At 33.9% G+C, this 22958-nt stretch overlaps 1 protein-coding gene across 1 annotated transcript in view; it reads right to left on the bottom strand.

Moving 5' to 3' along the window:
* The window catches only part of TBCK (TBC1 domain containing kinase), a 173375-nt gene that overhangs the window by 45381 nt on the left and 105036 nt on the right, over nucleotides 1-22958 (bottom strand). The window contains exon 23 of the mRNA XM_054591648.1: nucleotides 17531-17703. Within this exon, the coding sequence (XP_054447623.1) occupies nucleotides 17531-17703 (173 nt within the window). The remainder of the gene's footprint in view (nucleotides 1-17530; nucleotides 17704-22958) is intronic.

Below are 22958 nucleotides of genomic sequence, written 5' to 3'. Positions count from 1 at the left end.
AAAAATAAAATAGATATTCTGTTGCAAAACCAGATGATTTTATTGGTTAAAACACATGAGGCTACTTTAATTAATATGCTAATATTATAAATGGTAAGAATAATATATATAATCAAGAATTAACCAACAAATGACAAATGAATATATAAAGATACAAGTTGGTACTGCCTTTCAAGGAAGGTACTTTAAAATTATATATTATTAGAAATAATTATCTCCTTTCGAATCAATAAAGATACAAAGAATTTCCTGGTGTTTTAAATTTAAAAATTATTTTCTAACTTTGGCTGGTAAATCTCTTCAAATCTAGCCATTTTTTTCCCAACTCTTTCCTAAAATCACAGCATTGCCCATTCTATGAATTCTTGTGATATTTCCACATAATGGCGAGCAAAGGCCTTCTTTTAAACTCTGGCTTAAACTAAAAGGCTGGTTTTTTGATGCGGCTGATGCCCTCTTCATGGGGAGCCTAGAGTTAGAGTTGATTCCAAAACTGAAACGTAAGAAAAAAGCAGAGCTCAGGAATCAATAGTTATAGCTTATCTTAGCTTTCTACTTAATATTAGAACAACCTGTTGAAAGACATTTAATAGAACTCTTAAGAAATCAGAGTGTACTTTCATAACACGAGAAAATTGATCTCTTAAGCCCTAAACCTGAAAAACATAACAAACAATCAAAGTGTAAATAAAGATGTCCACCATTACCACTGTTACTTAATGCTGTTTAGAAGAATTAGGTGAAGCGATTAAATAATAAAAATATATAAATTGTATAAAATTGGAAAAGAGGAAAAATTATCAATAATTTGTAGAGGACACATAATTGGAAAATCTGAATCAACTGAAAAACTACTACAAACAATGAGAGAACAATAATATGGCTGAGAAATGACAATGATGATGATAATGAACACAAACCATGTTTAGTGTCTGCCAGCAGTGGTATACATGTATTAACTAATTTAATCCTCTCAATAATACTATGAAGTATTTAATATTATTATCATCTCTATATTATGGATAACAAGGAAACTGATCACATAACTGATGTGGCAGAGCTGTGATTGAAAAAATCACGTCTGCATCCTTATTCATTACATCAAACTACCTTAAAGCCAACAATCTTTCTATACATTAAAAAACTAGAAAATATAATAGAAGAAAATATCCCAATAATAACAGCAATGGAATGGCTAAAATAGACATAATCCTAAGAAGAAATATGCAGGAAAACTATTAAATAGTTTTTTTAGTACTATGAAGTACCATAGAAGAACTTAAAAAGAAGATATGAATGAGTGAAGGACATACCCTTTTTGGAAAAAAATAAAACAATGTCATTTGTACATTTATCCTACTTACAAATATACCAAAATGGTTTTCTCCCTAGGGGAGGGAGAAAAAAGACATTATACAATTCATGTAACAACATAGTGCCAAATGTATTATATTATTTTAATAAACTCTTGGTACTGGAAAGGAAATAAACTGAAGTGAACATAAAGGAAAAAATTTAGAAATGAACATAAATACATGTGGGAATCTAATTTATCATAAGTAGTATTTAGAATCAATGGAAACCATTTAGTTCAGTCAAGAAAACAAACATTTTATTAATCTTAAACTAATTCAAATACATATTTGATAAATATAAAAGTTTAAAATCTATTAAGTCTGTAGGACTCAACTACTCCTTGCTAAGTGTTTGTTTTACTTAGTTTCTATACGATTTCTGAACCATAATTTGTAATTCACATTGATGTATTTTAGAATGATTCCGGTTTAGTGAGGTTTTTATTTGCTCATTTTGACTTTGGGGGAAATGAAGAAAGAAATAGCCTTTAGCAATGATTGATTCCCTGAAGACATGAGAATGTTGCAGATAAAACCTGTCTTTTATTTTTTCATTATGTACCTTTCTTTGTTAAATCCTGTGTTGGCACCTGTACAGATCAGGTTAACAAATTGAATTTGAGGTAGTGGATGGATGTATTTCTCACATAATGTCGCTTGTTCATTTATTTTGCATATTTTGTAAAGCATCCTGGGAGAAGGGCTGGAATAAACAGGATATTTATACCCTGGGATTGTGAAAGTCATTAGTCTGACTGAATCCTATGTATAACAACTAGGTCTATTGTTGCTGGCCTTTCTGTAGAATTGTGCCAGAATCCATTTCCCTTTAAATGTCATAGAGTGTCATTGATACATGAAATGACATCCCTGAACTTTGAGGTTTCATAAGGAAGATCTCAGTGCAAGACACCAAATATTCAATAGAAATTGGAATTATCCTGTCTGTGCCCATCGCTCTTCATGAAGAAAATGTATTCTATAGACTTACTTGTGAAAAAAACATTGCTACAGGATCAATAATGAATTAAATTGGTCTGCAAAGGAATAAAAACTGTCAGCAACATAACCTTCCTAGCAATTGCTATGTGGATATGTTAATGCTGTGTCAAAGCATCATCTGATGTTTGTAGGGAAGTGTGAGCTGTCTCAGATCAGTTCAGCTGCCAGCCTGGGCCAATCCTAAGTAGGATATTCTACGAAATATCATGACAATTGTTATTTTCAATAAAGATGACAATAATATTTATTTTCTTGTGTTTTCCATCAAGAACTCCATCCCTAACATCCTCTTGCCCAAAACTTCTAAACAGCTCTCTTTTTCTTCCTAGCACAACTCCCCGCCTCAAAAAAATATCTTCCTCAATGTGCGGTAGGCAGTTAGGGAGACATGAGCAGAGCAAGGACGATAGGCCAGGTACAGAAGGTCAGCAGGGTAGAAAGTCCTGGGTGTCTAGCAATGGGCAAACCTGGGGAAACAAGGAGCTTGCCCCCAGAGGAACCTTTCCTCCCCTAGCATGTTGCTGGTCATGTGGTTTCGACCCTCCCCTGAACTTTCCTCCTCTGCCACATTGCTAGTCATGCAAGTTGGACTCCTTTAGAAGGGGAACAAACAAGGGGACCCGAAAATAGTCCTTAAGCATTAAGGCCCCAAACAATGAGCCACATTAAATACACCTAGGCCTTAGCTGTGTTTCAGCTCAGGCATAGAAACGCAGCAAAACCAGACAGGCGACACTGCGGCTGACATTAGGACCAGATGCATTGACTAATGACTAATCCGTAGAGACCAAGGCTCCGAAAGGACACAGCTTCACTGAGCACTCCAGATAAACACGCTCAAGACAGAGGACCCAGTGCACTCTCCCCCTCGGGAACACATCTGTGCTTTTCCTGTGCCCCTTCTTCCTTTCCCACAGGTGCATTACCTTTCCCCTTCTTTTCTCCTAAGCTCTAAGGACCCCTTCTTTTGCCTCTGTGAGTTATTTCCTGAGCCCATTTCTTCTATTGCTCACTTCTTCTACCTCTGTGACTTTCTAAATAAACTTTATCAACAGAGACAAGAGGGAAGGGGGGGCAGGGAAAGGGAAGGGAAGGGGAAAGTCAAGGAACATATAGCAAGGACTCGAAAAGGGGGGGGGGGGGGGGGGGGAAGGCAGAGACAAATGTATTTAAAAAGTAAATAAATTAATTAAAAAAAAAAATAAATAAACTTTATCTTATAGTTTGAGTCTCAGCTGTGAATTCTTTCTTAGCTGGAACTGAAGTATCACAGTTGCTGAACCAAGGTCCATTCTGACTCCACTGGTAGAACACCTGGTGCCATTCTCACAGCTAAGAAACACAGCACTCTAGAAATCTAATGCTCATTCAGTGCCATTTGCCTGGCTCTGGGCATTTTTTCTGCCCTTGTTTTACTTGCTGTTTACAGAGCACTGCTCCTTTCAGAACAGGCTTTTACACAACTGAAACTTCCACAATAAAAAAAAAAGGCATTTTCTAATTTGATGATTTAGGATGAGAGGATCCAGAGATTTCTGTAACTCAGAGGAAGACAACATTTTTAATAGGCAACTATGAAGTTTAATTTCCCAGAATAACCTCACAAAAAAGGGATAATAGTAAACGTTTAAAAATATAGTGTTGTGGTGTTTAACATCCAAATATTTCAAGCAACACACTGCTGCAGTTAAATAATTAGATTTTTTAAATGGGAAAAATATAAAGGGTCACTGAGGAAAAGCAATGATAAACATGCATCACTAATTTACATTTTCTTGACCTGGAAACAGAGAATGACACTTTAGTTATTTTGGTACATTTATTTAACTGTTGCCTTCTGCAAAGGATTTTAGTCCAGTTTATCATTTCAAACAACCTAAGACATGTTTTTATCCCTTTCTGATGCAATAGTTCCACCTGCTAAATAGTTTTCTGGTGTGTTGAATTAAATTCCCCCCAAATTTAAAACTTATATACTGTGGAAAAGGAAGTTATGAAAATGATAACAATTTTGCTCACTCTGGATTTGAGAGGCTCTGTTTTAAATAACATTTGAGGCTGGAAAAATGAGCATTATGGCGGTCATGGGGGCAAGGCTGGGCATTGCTGGTTTTCTTGTCCTCCATCTGAATGAAGATACATGTTCCCAACCACCTTTCCTCAAGTACCCTCGATTAGCAAGACACTTGGAAAAGATGCAGTCCACACTACTATGAAATGAAGACCTTTATGTAATTGTAAAGCACTTAACAAATTAAGTTATCAGGTGCCTTACAGCTCTTGATAAGTTTCTCAGTAATTTTGTTGAATGAATAAAACTTAGTCAAAATTCTCTTACAATTATGAGGGGGGAAAAATGTAAAATTGAAGGCTTTAAAAAAATCTTTTTCCGATTTTTCCTTAAACCCTACCAATGTTTCTCTTGCTTCTCTACATTTCTTCTCTTGAAGTAAAATTTCTCATATTTTTAAGTTTTCAGGAGGGATAATAGTTTGTCACTTTCAATTACTGATGCTTTCCACGTCATATGACAATTGCGTTTACACTCGTATGTACTTATGTATTAACACCCTGCACTTACTACTAAGATCTCTATATTCATTCTAAGTTGATTTAACAGGGTTACCTTTTACTGATTTCAAGACAGAAAACATCATAAAATGTAGTGGGAAATAGAAGCTTTTGAGTCCTGGATGAATGTCTCACTCTCATTTATTTCCACATGAATAGCTTTTGAAATATCAATGTTGTAGGACAGTACCTCTGACTACAGAACAAGAAGGAGCAGGGAGCCAGGAAGAGAGATTTGGAAGAGGGCTTGTACTTGGCAGTAAAGACAAAAGGAGAGGCTCGGAGGGTGAGCAGGCTGAGACTGTTGAGTTGTGAAACAGGTGGTGGTGTTGGTTCATGAAAGGAAAGTTAACTTGCCAAAAAAGGTTAGACATAAATAACTATAAAACAAATGGGTTAGTATAAAAATACACAAAATCAATAAAAAATAACATTATAACCACAAATATGAATGTCTTATCATTAAGCTCCCCTCCCTGTGAATAATCATTTCTGTTTAGCTGTGAAGTCATGAGAAAACTGTATACACATATGTTAAGAACTACCCCAGAACCTTATGAAAACCATAGGTTCCATGAGTCAACCCTCAGAGATTGAGTTAGTAGATATGGGAGGTTCATGGAGCCTCAAATATGCATTTTTTTTTTTACAAGTATTACAGAACATTGTGAAGACCATCTTTCAGATACATTATCTTACAGGAAATAGAGCTAGAATAGGCAAAGGAATATTCTCACATTCAGCCATCAGAGTGTGAATGGTTCTGCCAAAACCTTGATGTTGGACTTTAAGCCTCCAGAAGTATGAGACAATAAAACTACTGTTGTTTTAAGTAAAAAGAAAGAAGAAAGAAAGGAAGAAAGGAAGAATGAAAGAAAGAAAGAAAGAAAGAAAGAAAGAAAGAAAGAAAGAAAGAAAGAAAGAAAGAAAGAAAGAAAAGGAAGGAAGGAAGGAAAGAAAGAAGGAAGGAAGAAGGAAGAGAGAGAGGGAGGAAGAAAGAAAGATTATGCTAGTTAAAGTCAGAAGAATAGAGAGGGACAAGAATGGGCACAGAAAATTGTTGTAGAAAGCAAGTAAGAGAAGATGGTGAAATTGACTAAAATGATGGCATCAGAGATAGAAGTAGACAAATTTATGCTCCAACCACCTGAGCCACACTGGCCAGGGAGAAGTAGACAGATTTATGAAAAGGGCTTTTCAATTGATTGGATATGGGAGGAGAATCAGGAGTCAAGAGTGAATCAGATAATAACTTGAGTAAGCTGAGAAATGATAATGGTGATTACTGATATAGGGAATACCAAAGGAGTAACAGCTTTAAGGGGAAAAGAAAATAAGTTCAGTTTTGGACATGCTGAACTATAGGCTGCTCGTATTGAGTAGGCATTGACTGCATGGGTCTCCTAGAGCTAAGAAGAGAAGCTAGGGCTGGAGCTAATAATTGGAGCCATGGCAACTATATGATGCAAGTATATAGGGCTGTCTAATACCTATCTTGTGACAGAACAGAAAAAGGTCTACACACAACACTGAGAAATACGATATATAATGATATGGAAAAACAGGTGAAGGCAGTGGAAGATATTGAGTGGAGGTTACAAGGGGAAAGTGGAAAATGAGGAGATCAGGGTGTACAAAATTCCAGGAAAAGTAATGTTTGAAAAAGAGAACAGTTAGTTAACTGTTCTGAAGGTTCCTAAGGACTCAAGTGAGAGCACAATGGAAAAGAATAATTTGTGGCTTTTATCAGGGGAATGGAAGAAGTAGACTATAAAGTTAAGTGAATATAGGAATAAGATGTTTTTTGTTTATTTTTGTCATTTGTTCATTTGTTGCTTTCAGTTTTACAATATATCCAACATATGAAAGAAATCATATGATTCTAAACTTTTTCTGACTTACTTACTTATCAAGGAATCTATATGATCTTATTAATCAATGCCACTGCAACAAATTTAAATAAGAAAAGAAGTCAAAGCTGCAACCTCATCTTAATGGATGATGCCAAAGAGAAATTACTTTTTCAATAAAGTTTTTCCTAAGATTGAAAAAAGAATAAGGTGTCCTGGAGGGTAAGATAAATACATTCTCTGTGTGTGTGTGTATGTATGTGTACACATAATAAAATAACTTAGCCATGTAAATATAAACCTATTGTAAAATGGTGATATTCTCTATCTTTAGATTTACATGTAATTGAGACAGTGTGATATTCTTGCAATCACTTATTCCTTCTTCAGTGAAGTGGAGTATTAATTACCAACAATTTGTCTAGGAATTTTAATGCAGCTTTCAGGTATGACTAGCTAATTGAATAATAACTGGATAATCTGGTAACCTTATGATCATGAAAAATGGGTGACAATATAATGACAGGCTATTATAAATGATAAACAGAAGATACATTATATGTAAGGGAAACAATCAGCTAAATTATTAAACACTAAGAAAACAAGTGGTATAAATTACAAAAATAACAAGCTTATTTCTATTAAACTTCATTTTCCTTAATATCATGTTAATAGATATAGCTTTTCCACAGAATTTTAAACCAGCCAATCCTTGATGAAGTGTCCAATTCTGACAGACTATTCAACATCAGCTGTTTGCTTCCTTTACTTGGAAAACAAGTTGTCACTGGCTCTATCCAAGTTGGAGGAGTTCTCTCCTTGAATAACAGAAATGAAACCTTGATTTAGCTTAGAGACAGGCCAAAGATATTCTCTTCTGAGGATCAGCTCTATTCCGAAATGACTGACATAGCAACATTCCCATTTTAACATTAGACAGACTTCAGAATCTTGCTGGTGTATTGTCCTCTCAACGGGCCAAGGCATTTCTTGCCAAAGACTCAGTTTTCACTACACCATTCTTCTCAGTATAAGAGCTCATAATTACTTAAAACACAGAACAATAAAATCAACTTGAGTTCAGAGAGTTTAAGAATATACCTCCCTGGCTCTGCCATTTCTTTTGATTGTCTTTTCCCCTGTCTTTCTTCATCTATTTAAATAGCCTCATGATATTGACTACAGAGTGGAATATATTTATGAAAGCACTAAACTCACTTAAATAAAATGTAAGAGAAATTAAATACAACTAGCACATACAATATAATGATATTGCTAATAAGGAGAAAGGGTCTCTGCTAGGCTTAGACTATGAAACTCTAGAAAGGTTTGTTCAGAGTAAAAGGTGATTACATGCATGATTAGAGTACCTATATAAAGATATTTAAAATATAATTTCAGGTCTGTGTATTTAAGAACTCCTTTATTTTACTGTGAATAATTACAACTGCCCAGCTTCTTTCCACTCTTTAAGTACTTAATATTCACAGTCACAAGCTGAGTGTTATCATAGAATCTTGGCCCCTGCATACTTAATACACCAGAACATTAACAGCGGAACTCCATAGTGTTACAAGTTCCCTCATTAGCAGAGGAAATGTGACTTATTCCAGTGAATGGCCTCCTACCAAAGTACAGTATGCATGGGAAAGAGTAAGTAAAACAAAATTAGATGAATATGCATTACTATTTTTATTTTCCATAAATCTTTTAGTAGGTTGGTATTGAGGTCACTCATGATGATGAAAGAGAAATTCTTGATCTCCTTTACTTAGATAAATCCTACTTTCTATTTTTTTGGCTTTTTAACATCTTTTTATTTTTTTTATTGTTCAAGTACAGTTGTCTCCATTTTCCTGCCACCGCTTTCTCTTGCCCCACTTAAAACAGCTTGATAAAGACAATCAATAAATATCTAGTGTGTGTAAGGCATTATAAAAGTGATAAGAAAAACACCTGTTTTAGCTGTACCTCACAGATTTTGATGTGTAGGGTTATCATATTATTTTCTAGATATAGAAATTTTATTTGGAATTTTCAAAGGAAACTATCTCCCTTTTCTGAAGAGTTAAGGAAGAGGGTATTTATTTCACTTTATTTTATTTTGGGGTTTAATTCTAACTTTTAGGTGATAAAAATATTTATTATTTTCAATTTGATTAAATAATGATCTGAGAAATATTGTCTGTCTGCATTATTTCCACTTAATATTTTTTTGTCAAGCTCCATGGTCACTTGAAAAACTTTATTTCTGAGTACAGATGTGTAACAATATATTAAAGTAACATCTGTCCAATAAGTATTATACAAATAGAGCAACAGTAATATCTTTCCACCATCTGTAGGTGGTAGTATTATGAAAACTTACTAAGAATTGAAGGACTGGATGAAGTCTGTAAAAACTGTTAAATGATTCTATGATGTTTTTAATCTCAAAGAAAGAATGGAAGACTATTGCAAAAGTCAAATGTAGTAGCTTTCACTGTTACAATACTAAGTATTCTCAAAAATAATCTAAATCTGACAAAAACAGAAAATAGCAAATTTAACAGTAAAAAAGTCCTCTGGAAAGCACATAGCCACCCACATTCATTATAGTTCCATTGGATTCAGAAGATGCAATATCTCTGACATACTTTTTGTTTAGTACGTCTGTGAATGTATTGAAATTGAAAATTACACACAAAAACCTATTGCTATTAAAGGTAATGTTGATATTGAATCAGTAGCAGTTAATTCATCAACAGTTCAGTGGTGCTGAAAAGGCACTGCCAGCTTCTCACTTGAATTCTAAGAATTTCTCTCCTTTCCCCAAATCTTATGGTCACAGAGTTGTTGCCTACTCCCCTTTCAATAGTTCCACTTAATGTTTAAACATGTATCTGAACAGTCAGGAATACACACGCACACAAAGCACAGCTTTGTTAAATAATCAATGTAAACAAAAAAAAAAAAAGAAAAGAAAAAGAAACTACTCAGCTTGGCTCAACCGTGCCTCACTCTCACTTTGGTGTACATCTTCACGCATGGGCGTATGGAAAATAAAGGCCAAATGCCCTAAAGAATGAAGTTTGCTCTTTTAAAATGTAAATTGGTAAAAGGACAGAAAGAAGATGTTCATAAAAGATATTGACAATTACATAGATTATCCATATGCCCTAAGGGGACTTTGGTAGTGAGAGACAAGAGATTTCGTTACAAATTGAGAATCACTATACATACTTTGTCCCTCTACCAGCAGAGAAAATAATTGAAATTAACTTTTATAGTTTGTATCACAAAAATTTCCGCTAGTATAGGAAATTATTAATCTAATGCCAAGTGTGTTTTTCCCAATATTAAATGTTCCCTTGTGTGTGTGATTTTTCCATTCCTTTCCCCATCCCAATTCCTTTATAGTCTAAGCTAATTTTCAACATGATTACAAATGTCACTGATCCATCTATTCTCAACCTAGTGGTTTTATTCACTTAACCAGGAATTCTTTGCCACATTTAGCCAGCAATGGATAATTAGTGAAGGTGGCTGCCACCTGTACAAAACAAAAAGTGAAGAACCAGGGTCAACCTAACATACTGGTTAATGTTGATTGCCAGTTTAACCTGCAATCAACACTATTGTGTTTAAGACTATGGCAACCTCTTCTTATCACTGGCAAACTTTGCTCACTGTAATTTTAAAAAGTGGTATCTTTCCCCATTAAAAATTTGATTGCTTTTTGTGATCAAAAAAGCAATTGTCTTCTATTGCTTTCCATGAAGAAAAGCCTCTGCTTTCATTGAAGATTTGAGAGAAGGCAAACCTTGTATGTCAAAGAGGTTTACGATGATAAATTTCCAAATTATTTCCTCAATTCTATTTTATATGTTATCAATTCAGCAGTACTTTTAATATGTAGTAAAATAGAAGAAACAAAAAGTTCCATTGGGAAATGAAATCAGTTGCTGTTTGTTTCTTCTTGAATCAAGTACTCAACATACCTTTTCTTACACGGTTAAAAAAGTAAATTCTCTAAATGTATCCATATTTTATTAGTAGGCTTGTATACAGAGTATAATAAAATATATTCTAAAGTCAAATATAAATTATTTTTAGATTATATTTTAGATTATGTTTATTTGCCTAAATACCTTCAATGTTGATAGTACATATGCATAATCCTTAGTATGTTTATGTTGTCATTTAAAATGCGAAACATGTATTATGCAAAAAATAATTTTGTGCTATTTTGGGTTAGTTTATAGTTTTAAAGAAATTTTAAACACAATATTATGTAACAGTATTTTGCAATGTGACTTATTCAGCTGGTTGTTACAAAATTCTAATTTATAAAGATAACTTTGCTAGGGTGCTGAGAATACTTAACGAATTTTTTAAAATGTCAGTCTTGTAACTTGCTTTCCTTTCTCCTTCTCTAAACTTGGACTACAGGTGAAAAATTCATGTTTTAATCAAGTAAATCAAGTTCTTTTGATATTTTATCACTAAATCCAACTACCACTTATTTTCTTATGTTGTTTTTTTTTCTTTTTGGCTTAGTTCTGGGCTAAGGGTAGGTATTAAGAATACAATATATACATTATGGAAAAACAAATTTTAAAAGATACTGTTTGCTATCAAACTTCTTTATTTCATTTACCTTCTACAGTGTTGACCAATTTTATCCTATATTTAGCTACTAAGATTTCCATTCTTCATCTTTTACTAAAATTGTACCTATTCTATTGGCCTAAAGTTCCAAATTGCTTATGGAGAGATCATTAGATATTGATATTATAATATAAAGAATAAAGGAAATAGATGCAAGGCTAAATTTTTTGTTCTTGAATCATCTATTGCCCTGAATAATTTTGAGAAACAGTGTTTAGCTCTCCTTTAGATGAACATTCTGCACTCAACATAATTTGTGAGCAAAAACAAAAATGTTTTCCCTTCTATCTTATTGTAAAAACATTTGAACTTATTTAAGAGCAGGAATGTAGGTGATTACATGAGTATAGTAAACAGATGCATTAGGGAAATGGAAGAAAATGTACAAAAAATGTTTGAAAATCTATGACTACATGTAAGACATGATGTATATTAATGCACATATTTCAATGAGTACAAGGGGAAAACACAACATTTTTCCTACTGATAAAATGGCAACTTACCAGTTAACTTGCACTAAGTAATCTGAATTTCCTCAGTTCTAAAATGTAGATAAAACTATTTAATTCAAAGATTTGTTTAGGGGCAAATAGAATAATGTATCTGAGTACCTGAAAATTATAAGCACCGTGGTATTATTTTTAAATTATTCAAACTATAAATGGGGCAGTGATGTCTTATTATAGAGATAAACTTTATAGACTGGCATTTATATTAGACGTTTAGAAGCTATTCCAACTTAAAGTATTCAAATATATTTTTAAGTTTTTATCTATACTAAACTCATATTTAATCCACATTTAAAGAATAGCAGTAAATGGAGGAAAATTCAATGACTGTTTTGCTTACTTTCTGACAGTTATATGCAAGCAGTTAACATTATATAAATAAAAAAAATTATTTAATACAATTCCAGGCTAGTGTTCATAATTAAAAACTGAATAATTCTTGCTTATTCCAAGTGCATATATAACTGATACCAGTCCTCAATAAATTAATATGGTGATTATAATTTAACAAAGAATTCTGGTGTTGACCACAGTATTTATGCAAAATACATTCAGTTTAAAACACCCATTTCATTCTATTCATCATTTATATAGCTTTATATATGTATGTAAATATATATATTTCAATTAACAAGCAGTGATAGAATTGTCAAGCAGAGTCTTAGCTATTTAGAGAAAAGTAGATTGGAAAAACATTGGCAGTGGATAAAATAATTCTTTTGGCAATTCTTTCGTCGTTTCAAGATCAGATAGTATTAAAACTAAGACATAAAGGTCAAAGTGAAATCTTAAACTAAAATACTGAGGTAACACTGCCAGGGAGGTTCTGTCTTTGGAGAGCCAGCGTCCGGCTCCCTTACCCCTTTACTGTTCGTAGTGAGTGCTAAATGCAAAGTGAAAGTGATGAACCTAGCACAGCTGAATGGAAATAGAATATCAAAGCATGTCTTCTTTTGTACAAATTCTTTAGATACAAAAGATTGTCATAAGATTGTTGGGTAGTTTTCAAAGTTGAAACATTTAACTTTCAATTACTAAAAAAGGAATAATGATTATTACCATTTATGTATCAGATATTGAATTAAGTGCTTTACATATATCGTTCTTAAAATACCTCTGCAAGGTAGGAATTATAATAATTATGACCACTTTTACAAAGAGGGAGATAGAGAGGTTGTATAAATTGATCCGAGATTATAAAACCAAAATGGACTAGGGTTGAAATTTGATACAAAGCCCATCTAACAGCAAAGTTCATGTTTTTTTCTTACTATAATGGTCTGCTTCAGGGAATTAATAGGATAGATGCACGTATAAATTAAAGTTAACCAAAGTTTTTTTCTTAGAGCAGTTTCCAAACTTCCATTCTACTAGTACAGAGTGCAGTTTATGTTTTAATTTACAAAAATCATTTTTTATCTGTTATAGAACCTGACACAGAGTATATAATACATGGGTGGGCAAAAGTATGTTTAACTTCTGAGTATATGAAACTCAGGGTTTATTCTGGTATTATTATTTATTAATTATTGCATTTATTTGTATAAAAACTATAAATGTACTTTTCCCACCCCTGGATATAAATATGAATCGTGATTATCCTAAATTTAATGAATATGCATTTATAGCACATGCATGTATTATTTTTTGTATCTACTTTCTATTATACCTACATTTAAATCTGAACCAAGAAGACTTCAAATAAATAATATCAGGAGGAAACCAAGAACACTTGAATAAATTATCTGGTATTGCAGCTTCCGGAGGAGGCCATAACAGCTGAGGCAAACAAGAAGGTGACAACAACAATTAAAAGTTAAAGTTAAAAGCTGGGGAATTCAATGTCCATAGGGCTTCAAAACCTCTGACATATTCCTGGAAATCTATAAGGCGACCCATATATATGTAGTACTGTTTGTATGACCAAGAAGGATCTGAGAAGATCTTAAGCTCTCACCTTTGGTTGACCTTAAGACTCTAAGTAGAAAGTGAAGGCTAAGGCAGAGATACAGACTGCCTGCCTCCAATGAAAATGTCGCTAACATGAACATAGAGCCTCTTGGCAAAGATTGGGAGACTTATTGGGTACAAAAACGTAAGGCAATCTCTGTCTAATAACTCTCTGACCATTAAGTTAACTAAACAGTGGTCACACTTGACAATTATACAGGTTTAGTTCCGAAAAGTCACTAAACAAATAAATATTATCAACCACCACTATCACCACAATGACAAATAGTGACAAAAACCCTGGGGAGGAGAGCAGAATCTGGCTTTCAGAATCTGTTTCCCATATTATATTATATTAAGGAGTTCGGTTTTCAACAACAACAACAAAACTATGAGATGTTGGACTTATTAGACAAAGACTTTACATTAGCTAGTTTAAGTATGTTCAAGGAACTAAAGGAAACAGTGTCTAAAGCAATAAAAGTATGTCTAAAGAACTAAAGGAATGATGACTCACCAAATATGGACTATCATTAGGGAGAGAAAAATTAGAAAAAAAATTAAATAGAAATTATGAACTTGAATGTATAATAAAATAAAAAGTTCACTGGAGGGGCTCAACAACAGACATGAGCTGGCAAAAGAAAGGTCATCAAATATAAAGATGGGTCAACTGAAATTATCCTGTTTGAGAATAAGAATGTACAAAAATGAACAGAGCCTAAACAACCTTTGGGACACCATCAACTTTAACAAATACAGATAGTAAGAATCCCAGGAGAGGAGAAAACGGGGCAGAAAGACTACTTAGAAAAATAATGGGTGATGACTTCTAAAATCTGAATAAGAAACATTTATCTACATATCCAAGAAGCTCAATTAACTCCAAGTATGAAAAACTCAAAAGAAATCCCCATTTAGATATAATTAAATTTTCAAAAGACAAAGACAGAGAACCTTAACAGTTGCAAGAGAGAAGCAATTCATAAATTGGACATAAACAAAATAAAAAACTTATGTGCTTCAAAGGACATTATCCATAAAGTGAAAAATAAATGCATAGAATGGGAGAAAAATATGTGCAAATACTATATCTAATAAGGGACTTGTATCGAGAATATATAAAGAATTCTACAGTTCAACAGTTAAAACTGACTCAATTAAAACATGGGCAAAGGATTTGGATAAACATTTCTCCAAAGTAGACATAAAAATGATGAATAGATGCATGAAAAGATGTGCATTATCATTATGGAATGTTAATCAAAATTACAATGAGATATCACTTCACACCCACTAAGAAGGCTATGATCAAAAAGAGTAACAATAACTGTTTCTAACGATGTGAAGAAATTGGAATCTTCATACATTGCTGAGTGGAATGTAAAATGGTGCAGATATTTTGTAGAACATTTTTGCAGTTCCTTAAAATGTTAAACATAGAGTTATCATATGACCCAGAAAAATGATTTCAAAGTATATATCCAAAAGAACTGAAAACAGGCACTCAATCAAATACTTGTGTATGAATGTTTGTAACAGCATTATTCATGAGAGTCAAAAAGTAGAATAATCCAAATTGTCCATCAACGGATAAATTGATAAGTAAAATACAATATAGTCATACAATGAATACTGTTCAGCCATAAAAAGAACTGAAGTACTGACACATGCTGCCACATGAATGAATTGTGAAAACATCATGCTAAATAAGAGAAGCCAAAAAAAGAAAAAAAGAAACAAGCCAGGTGGAAAGGGCCATGTATTACATGATTCCATTTTTTTGACATGTTTAGAATAAGTTAAGTCCACAGAGATGTAAAGTAGATTACGGTTTGCCAAGGACTTGGGAGGGATGGTAAATGACTAATAACAAATATGGAGTTTTGGGGGGGGGCACTGATAAAATATTCTAAAATTAGATAGTGATGATATTCATAACTTCATATACGTACTAAAAAATACTGATTTTTATACTTTAAAAGGGTGAAATTTATGGTTTGTGAATTACATTTTAATTAAAAAAACACATCCTGTGATATCATAAAGACCTCAGGTCCAATTTTGGTAGCTGTATGACTCTACTAGCCATGTAAACTAGTAATTCCTTCCTGGGTTTAGTTTCATGCTTTCTTATAAAATAGCTATAATCATACGTAGTTAGAGGTTCCTCTGAAAATTAAATGACATAACTATATTTAAAAAATCTAGCATATTTTCAAGCAGACATCAAGTAGTCAGATATTATTAATTCTCTTATGCCTTTATTGTTACTCAATTTTTCAAACTACCAACTCAGTCTTATCTTATTAATTACTATCCCTATTCACTTCTCCCTTCTTCATATGACATTACAGTTTCCTAAAAACTGCTCTTTTGCCAAAGGGTATCTCTCTCATATGAAGAAGAGAGCTAATTGTTTTTGTTATGAAGAGAATACATTTTAATATTTGAAAATAAGAAAACTATGAAATAAGTTTTTACATAGAACTGTTGAATTTCAAAGTTTCAAGCTATCTAACAGGTCATTTAGAACAACTCTTAGCTGATGAGTTCTTGTACCAAAATCCATTAGATGGTAGTAACATTGTCGGCTGGAATACTTCTAGTGTTTGAGAAGTTACTTCTAGAGAGGTCTAGCCCACTTTTGGAAAAATGCAATGCAGACATTTATTTACTAGTAAACATTCTTATTCTTGTTCTATCTCCTAGGATGTTTTGAAATGTTATTATAATTTTTAACAAATGTATATATTCATGTAGTGGTTTTCCTTTTTTATTATCTAAGTTTCTGAAGGCAGAGACTGTAATTATCAAAACTGTTTTGTATTCAATAACAATCCATGTCATCTTTATATGTGTCTTTAAATAAACACAATTTGATCATGAAGCAAATGTGAAAACATGGGTGCCCTCCTATATTTGGGAACATGAAAAATCACACAAAGTGCAAAAGTGGGAAAATTGTAAATTCTTGCAAAGAACAAGTAGTTACAAAAATGTCTAGCTGCAAAATCTATTAACATATATAAAAAAAATTTGAAATGTTTTGTCATTAAAACGTTACTTTTTACAAGTTAGAGTCTATCCTATTAAATTTATTAAGGTATTTAAAAACTCTATATACATACTAATTGAAATTCAAATTCATAAAATAATTAAGATATTATAGTAATTTTAGAATATTTGAGATATATGAGTTATTATTATGGCTGAAAGTTTAGTTGACCATAGTTATAAAGCCTTATGTTATAAAGGAATAAAGGTTGAAAAACCTGAATCGTAGTTAAGTGTACATTATTATTCTATTAACAACTCTTAGTCTTTCTCTATTTTTATAATTCTTCCTTTGCTTCTGTAATTCTCTCAGTATATAAAAAGTTGATATAAAAACATATTATGATTGCAAAGGAAATAAGTGAAACTTGTTACATGAAGGAATATATCAAAACAATCTTCATAACTGTATAACCAAATAGACACAAAGATTTTCTGAAACGGTTGCATGAATAGAATCATATATTAGGAAACAGCTATGCCAAAAGGACCTATGCAATATTATTAGGAGCAATAATGATAATAGAATATATTAATTTTAATACACATCTTTTAGAGGTTCTAAATTACGTCTTCATATACATACCAGATCTGTTTTTGGAGTATCTGGATACTCAGAGAAATAAGGTGCTGAACTTCTGACTCCACTGTTCTCGGAAGTTGGCTTGGGAGGCTGAGCATGCTGTCTGTAAGTAGCACTTTTAGGAGTCCAACAAAACAGGTTGATCGATTCTCGCACACAGCGTTCAATGTCAATTTCTAGATAAAAAATTGGAAGGTGTATATAGAATTTGGATTGCTATGTTTATGAAAAAAACACAATCTTTCCTAACTGCATATATTAACACATGGCTAGGAAAACTAATTAGAAAAGATTTCAGTAAAAAAATAACGTAGATATTAATTAACACATTTATGACTGGAATGGTAAAGGGTATTTTGTATTATTCTACACATACATATTCACATACATTTATACATTTAAATACATTTATATTTGTTTTACTTAGTATTATCAACATACATACATACCATACATATATATTCTTGTATATTTCAGGAAGTAATTATTTAAACATTATGGATATAACACAGTTCCCACTTAAGAACCTGCCTCATTTATTCTGGTAATATTTTCACTTTTTCAAAGAAAAATAGTGGTTGGGGTGGGAGACAAGGCTGGAATTTGGGAGTGGGCTGGCAAAAGATTCAGAAGCTGATTCATTGTGACTTCCAGTATAATATTCTAAAAGTTTCATTTCCATCTCTTAAAGAAGGTATAAAGTATTCAGGGCAGAATTTATTGAAATCTCAATTCACTATTTTTCCTTTTAAAAAATATTATTTTGAGTGAAATGCAGAAAGATTTAGGTGAAAAAGATAAAGTTGATTAAATAAAAAATTTTCATAGAAGATTTCCTTTTCTTTTTCAGATTTGAAATTTAAGTATCTTTGAAACAGGTAATATATATAGGAAAGTTGTTATAATTTCAAATTTTGCTTGTATGTTATGATGGCACTGTAGCTCTTTAGGACACTATTCCTGATGAAGAGTAAACCAGTCCTGTATGGGGAGAGTGTAGAGATCACAGAAAGGCAGTAGAAATTTAGGAAACTGATGATGATGAAGAAGGTTACCATGGACCAGCTTTTCCCTTTCTATATTCCTAACATTAGTAAAATGACAGATATTCTCAATTCCTCTGCAAAAGCATAACTGTGTTGGCTCAGATAGGCAATGTAGAAAAACATACCACATGTTTTCAATTTCATAGAGATAACTTCTCAACTTCTCTTTTTGAAGTGAGAAGCTTATATACGAAGGGGAAAGGGAAACAGGTATTTAAGTCAATTCTGTGGATGGTGTATGGGTCATGCATTTAGAGTTGTCTGCTCCAAAAGAAGGGAAGTACACACTTATTGAGCATCTATTATGCGACAGGCATTGTATACTTCCTCTTAGCTCATTTAATTCTTACAATGATTCTTTTTGACAAGTACTGTGATCCTCCCCATTTCTGTTGAAAATGAAGAAACTAAGACATAAGGAAGCTAAGTGATTCAATATGTTAAGTGTGTTACTATAAGTAGAAAATGTCTGAAGTTATTAAAGGGTTAAAAAATACCTTTTATTTCCCAATTCATTTAGATTTTGAGTATGGCGAGCAGGTCTGGAAAGGCCAGTTACCTAATAAAGCATTCCTTCATCTGCTATTAGTGAGGTTTGCCAGCTTCACAGTTGGTTACTTCCATGGCTACACAAAGAAGTGCTATTTCATCACCCCATATGCTAGCAGGGGTGCCGGCCTGCAGCCTGTGGGCCGCATGTGGCTCAGGGTGGCTACAAACGAGGCCCGACACAAAATTGTAAATTTACTTAAAATATTATGAGATTTTTTTTGTTTGTGATTATGTGTCACAATGTATTTAATGTGTGGCCCAAAACGACTCTTCTTCTTCCAGTGTGGTCCAAAGCCGCCAAGAGGTTGGACACCGCTGGCTCACTATTCCTAACATAGTATCTTTTTAAAAAGCACAGTTAAATGTGTTTTTCAGACATGGTTCTATTTATTTGAGCAATGGAAAATACAGTGAAATGTATTTTTTAAACAGCTCTATTACATTATATGCTTCATATTCCATAGAAAAAAGAACAGACATTGAAAGAAGAAAAATCTAAGTTTGAGACAGATTTCTCTATTCTATTTAAGAAGAGATATACTTATTTCATTTTAGAAAATTTCCAGTTAGTATGGGCAAGATAAAAATTTGCAGCTAAAGAGAGAAAACTGTCATCTTACAAAAGTTTACCCATTTAACACTGTTTAATCTCCAAAAGAATTTCAGATGACAGATTTTCTATCTGCGGTGCTCAAATCAGTTTGACATATCTGTCACTCAGTAGACGCCTGAAGTCAGGCCAGTGTTCCAGATCAGAGGTTGTAGGTCAGCCCTTAAACCACTGGCAGAGGAAGAGTCATTTGCACCTGCCTGCAAAACAACCTAATAATACCACAAAAGGTTTACAGTGAATCTTGAGAATTTACTAGCGCACACCCCAATTCCATGCTGATTAGTACTGGCAGATATCCCATTCTCCATTCTTACCCCATACCACCTCTATCTCAGGACCCTTTCAAAGCACTCTCATAACCAAAATATTATGTGAAAATGGCTTGTAAAGTATACATTAAATATGCAATTATTTTTAAAAATAACATCCTACGACACTACTGTTTTCAGTCTTGCATTATAATTTTGATATAATGCATTGTGAATAGAGCACTTACCCTGGGTTATGGTTTCCCAGGTTTAATTTGAAAATCCTTGAAGTACTTTGTGATGCTGACAGAAATAGTGTCTCTAAATCTCAGTTTCTTTATTCTCGTCCATTAACATCTTATCCCTCAGTAATAATGAACTTTTTTCAAAATGATAAACATATCATGTTTCCTTTGAATGAGAATAGGTGAAAAAGACATCTTTCTTGAAGCTCTTTGCTCTCATTTTAATGGCTATGAATTGTTTCCTAGATCTAGTGAATAGCTGTTGTCTATCTCGCTTTACCGTATCTAATTCCCTTTCGCTGTCCTCTATAATGAATTCTAACTTTGTTAGGATATTATTAACTGTTTCTTCATTCATCTCATCATTTTGGTGGAACACATTTTCCAGCAACTTCTAAGAAAAAGTGCATAGAAAGAAAGATATTTTGGAATCTTCGTCTTTTAATATATTTATTCTGCTCATGGCTCACAACTGGACTAGGCATAGCATTCCGGGGTTGAATGTGAGTTATGAAATGCAGTGCTCCATTGCTGTCTTCTGAGAAGTCTGATACATTTCTGATTTGAGGTTATTTCTATGTGATTTTCCCCTTTTCTGTATACTTTTAGGATCCCTGGTGTTCTGAAGTTTCATGATATACACACGTGTGTATAGCTTCATTGTCCTAGGCATTTAACGGTCCTTTTGTATCCTTCAGGTACAGAAAAAGTGTTTAAGTGATGTTTGTGATAATTTATTTCTCACTGTTCTTGTTCTACTACAAGAATCTTGAATATACTGAGTTGAATTTCTAATAATTGGCTTTTCATTTTACGTTCCATGTGTATTTTTGTTGTATTCTCTGAGAAATTTCCTAATGTTTATCATTCACTTTCATTATAAAGGACATTGAATTTCCACATCATTTTTAATTTCCAAAAATGTTTTTTGGTTGTTTTTTACTTAAAAAATTCTGATTTTTCATGGCTGTAATACTGTCTCATAATTATGTTTCTGAGGCTATTTCTTATTCAGTTTGTGCCACTCTATGTGTTTTAGTGGAAGGCTTTTGTTACAGGTTTGGTGATCTACGCATATTTAAAAGAACAGCACTAAAAGTCATAATTAAAATTTTGTATATGTGGGCAGGGCGTGGTGACTGATGGATTCACTACAGGAAAAATTGGGTGTGGTGATTTGTTAGAGGATAACTAAGTAAGGCATTTTTCCTTCTAGGGACATGCCATTGCTCCAGGGAATAGTTCTCTGATCTATCTAAAGGAATCCTTGCCAGCATCCTAGGAAATGACCATGGTTGGACCTGGGGGTTGAAACTATTCATCCCTCATTTCTGCTCTATGTTGTGTTCTTGACTCTAGGTCTCAAGATTCTCTGATGCTATTACTTGAAAGAATACCCTGCCAAATTTACTGTTACCTTTGGTCATGTTTTTGTAAAATCTGCAGAAAGTATCTAAACCATAGTCAGTGAAGACTACTGTCTTTATTTATACTAATTTCCCCTCCATTATACTTCCTTTTATATTGGGCAACATTACAGTGGCTGTGGACACTTTGAGATATAACTAAGAGTGAGCTAAGTTAGGGATATATTTAGTTTGGTTTTATGTGATACGTTTCTGTGATTTCTAGTCACTTTGGGGCTTTGAAAAAGATTTTCTCGTTGGTCAAGCTCTAGACAGGCTTCTGTATGCTTGTTCTTGACTATGACTCAACCTTGGCCTGTAAAGATATGAACAAAACACTAACATAGTGTAATAGTTCAAGGACATATCCCTAGGATGACCTTAGTCCCCCCATTAACTGCCTGCTTGAGAAAAATCAAGGCTGCCAAAAAAACTTAATGTTTTCCCAGCCAACACCTGAAGACAGGGTCCCTGTCTCCTAGTCTCTGTGAGAAGGTGGAAACCTAACTGCTATGACTCCCTGTCTTGGTATCATGGCCTAATGTAGTAGGTGTCCTGTAGGGTCCAGTGGCACAGCCTCCCCTATCACCCAAGCTGGGTACTCGAGGTGTATTCTTTGTGTGGGCAGAAAACACCCTCCCCTTGAAGTTGAGCCTTGGTTGCTATTGGCAGATCAATTGGAGGGAGTTACCCTGGCCAGTCAGCTGCAGGGATTGTCTGTGATCACTTACCACCACCATCTGCCCTCCTGGAGGATCGGCTCTGCAGGGACAAGGTGGTGGTGCTCTGACGTGGTCTGTAGCTGTCCCCTGGGTTTCCCAGGCCCTGGGGTTTCCCAGGCAGTGCAGGTCAAGGTCAGTCCCAACCTGGGTTTTGCCTGGGGCACCTTGCCTGAGCTGTAAAGCAATCTGAGATGGTTGCTACTTGTGCTGAGCTTGGATATTTCCAGGAGAAGACAAGCTATGAATCTAGGCTGGCTGCTGCTAGTGCTGGGCCTGGGACTCACTGAGGCCAGCTGTTGCTTGTTTGAGAGGATTTAGGAGGCTGTGAAGCATGAGCCAAGGCCAGCCATTCATAGGGAAAAGCAGTTTGGGTGGACCAATAAGTTGGGTGGGGTGGGCTGGGGTCTCTGGGGATCTCCAAGGCATGTCAAACAGTGTTACCCAGATTGATGGAGTCTCAGATATGGCACCAGCTTGTTGGCTCTGTGCAGGGAAGGTTCAGAAAAAAGGCAATGGCTTCTGCTCGCCTTGACACCAAGACACTTCTGTTTCTCCCTGTATACCTGTGGTGCCTTTCAAGCTGCCACTCTGGTGCTGGA

Source organism: Pteronotus mesoamericanus, unplaced genomic scaffold, assembly GCF_021234165.1.
Source record: "Pteronotus mesoamericanus isolate MK-2021 breed Mesoamerican mustached bat unplaced genomic scaffold, CSHL_Meso_final scaffold_232, whole genome shotgun sequence".
Classification (NCBI taxonomy): Eukaryota; Metazoa; Chordata; class Mammalia; order Chiroptera; family Mormoopidae; genus Pteronotus; species Pteronotus mesoamericanus.
Note: the sequence above shows the minus strand (reverse complement) of the source record. Positions and strands in the feature narration are given on the sequence as shown.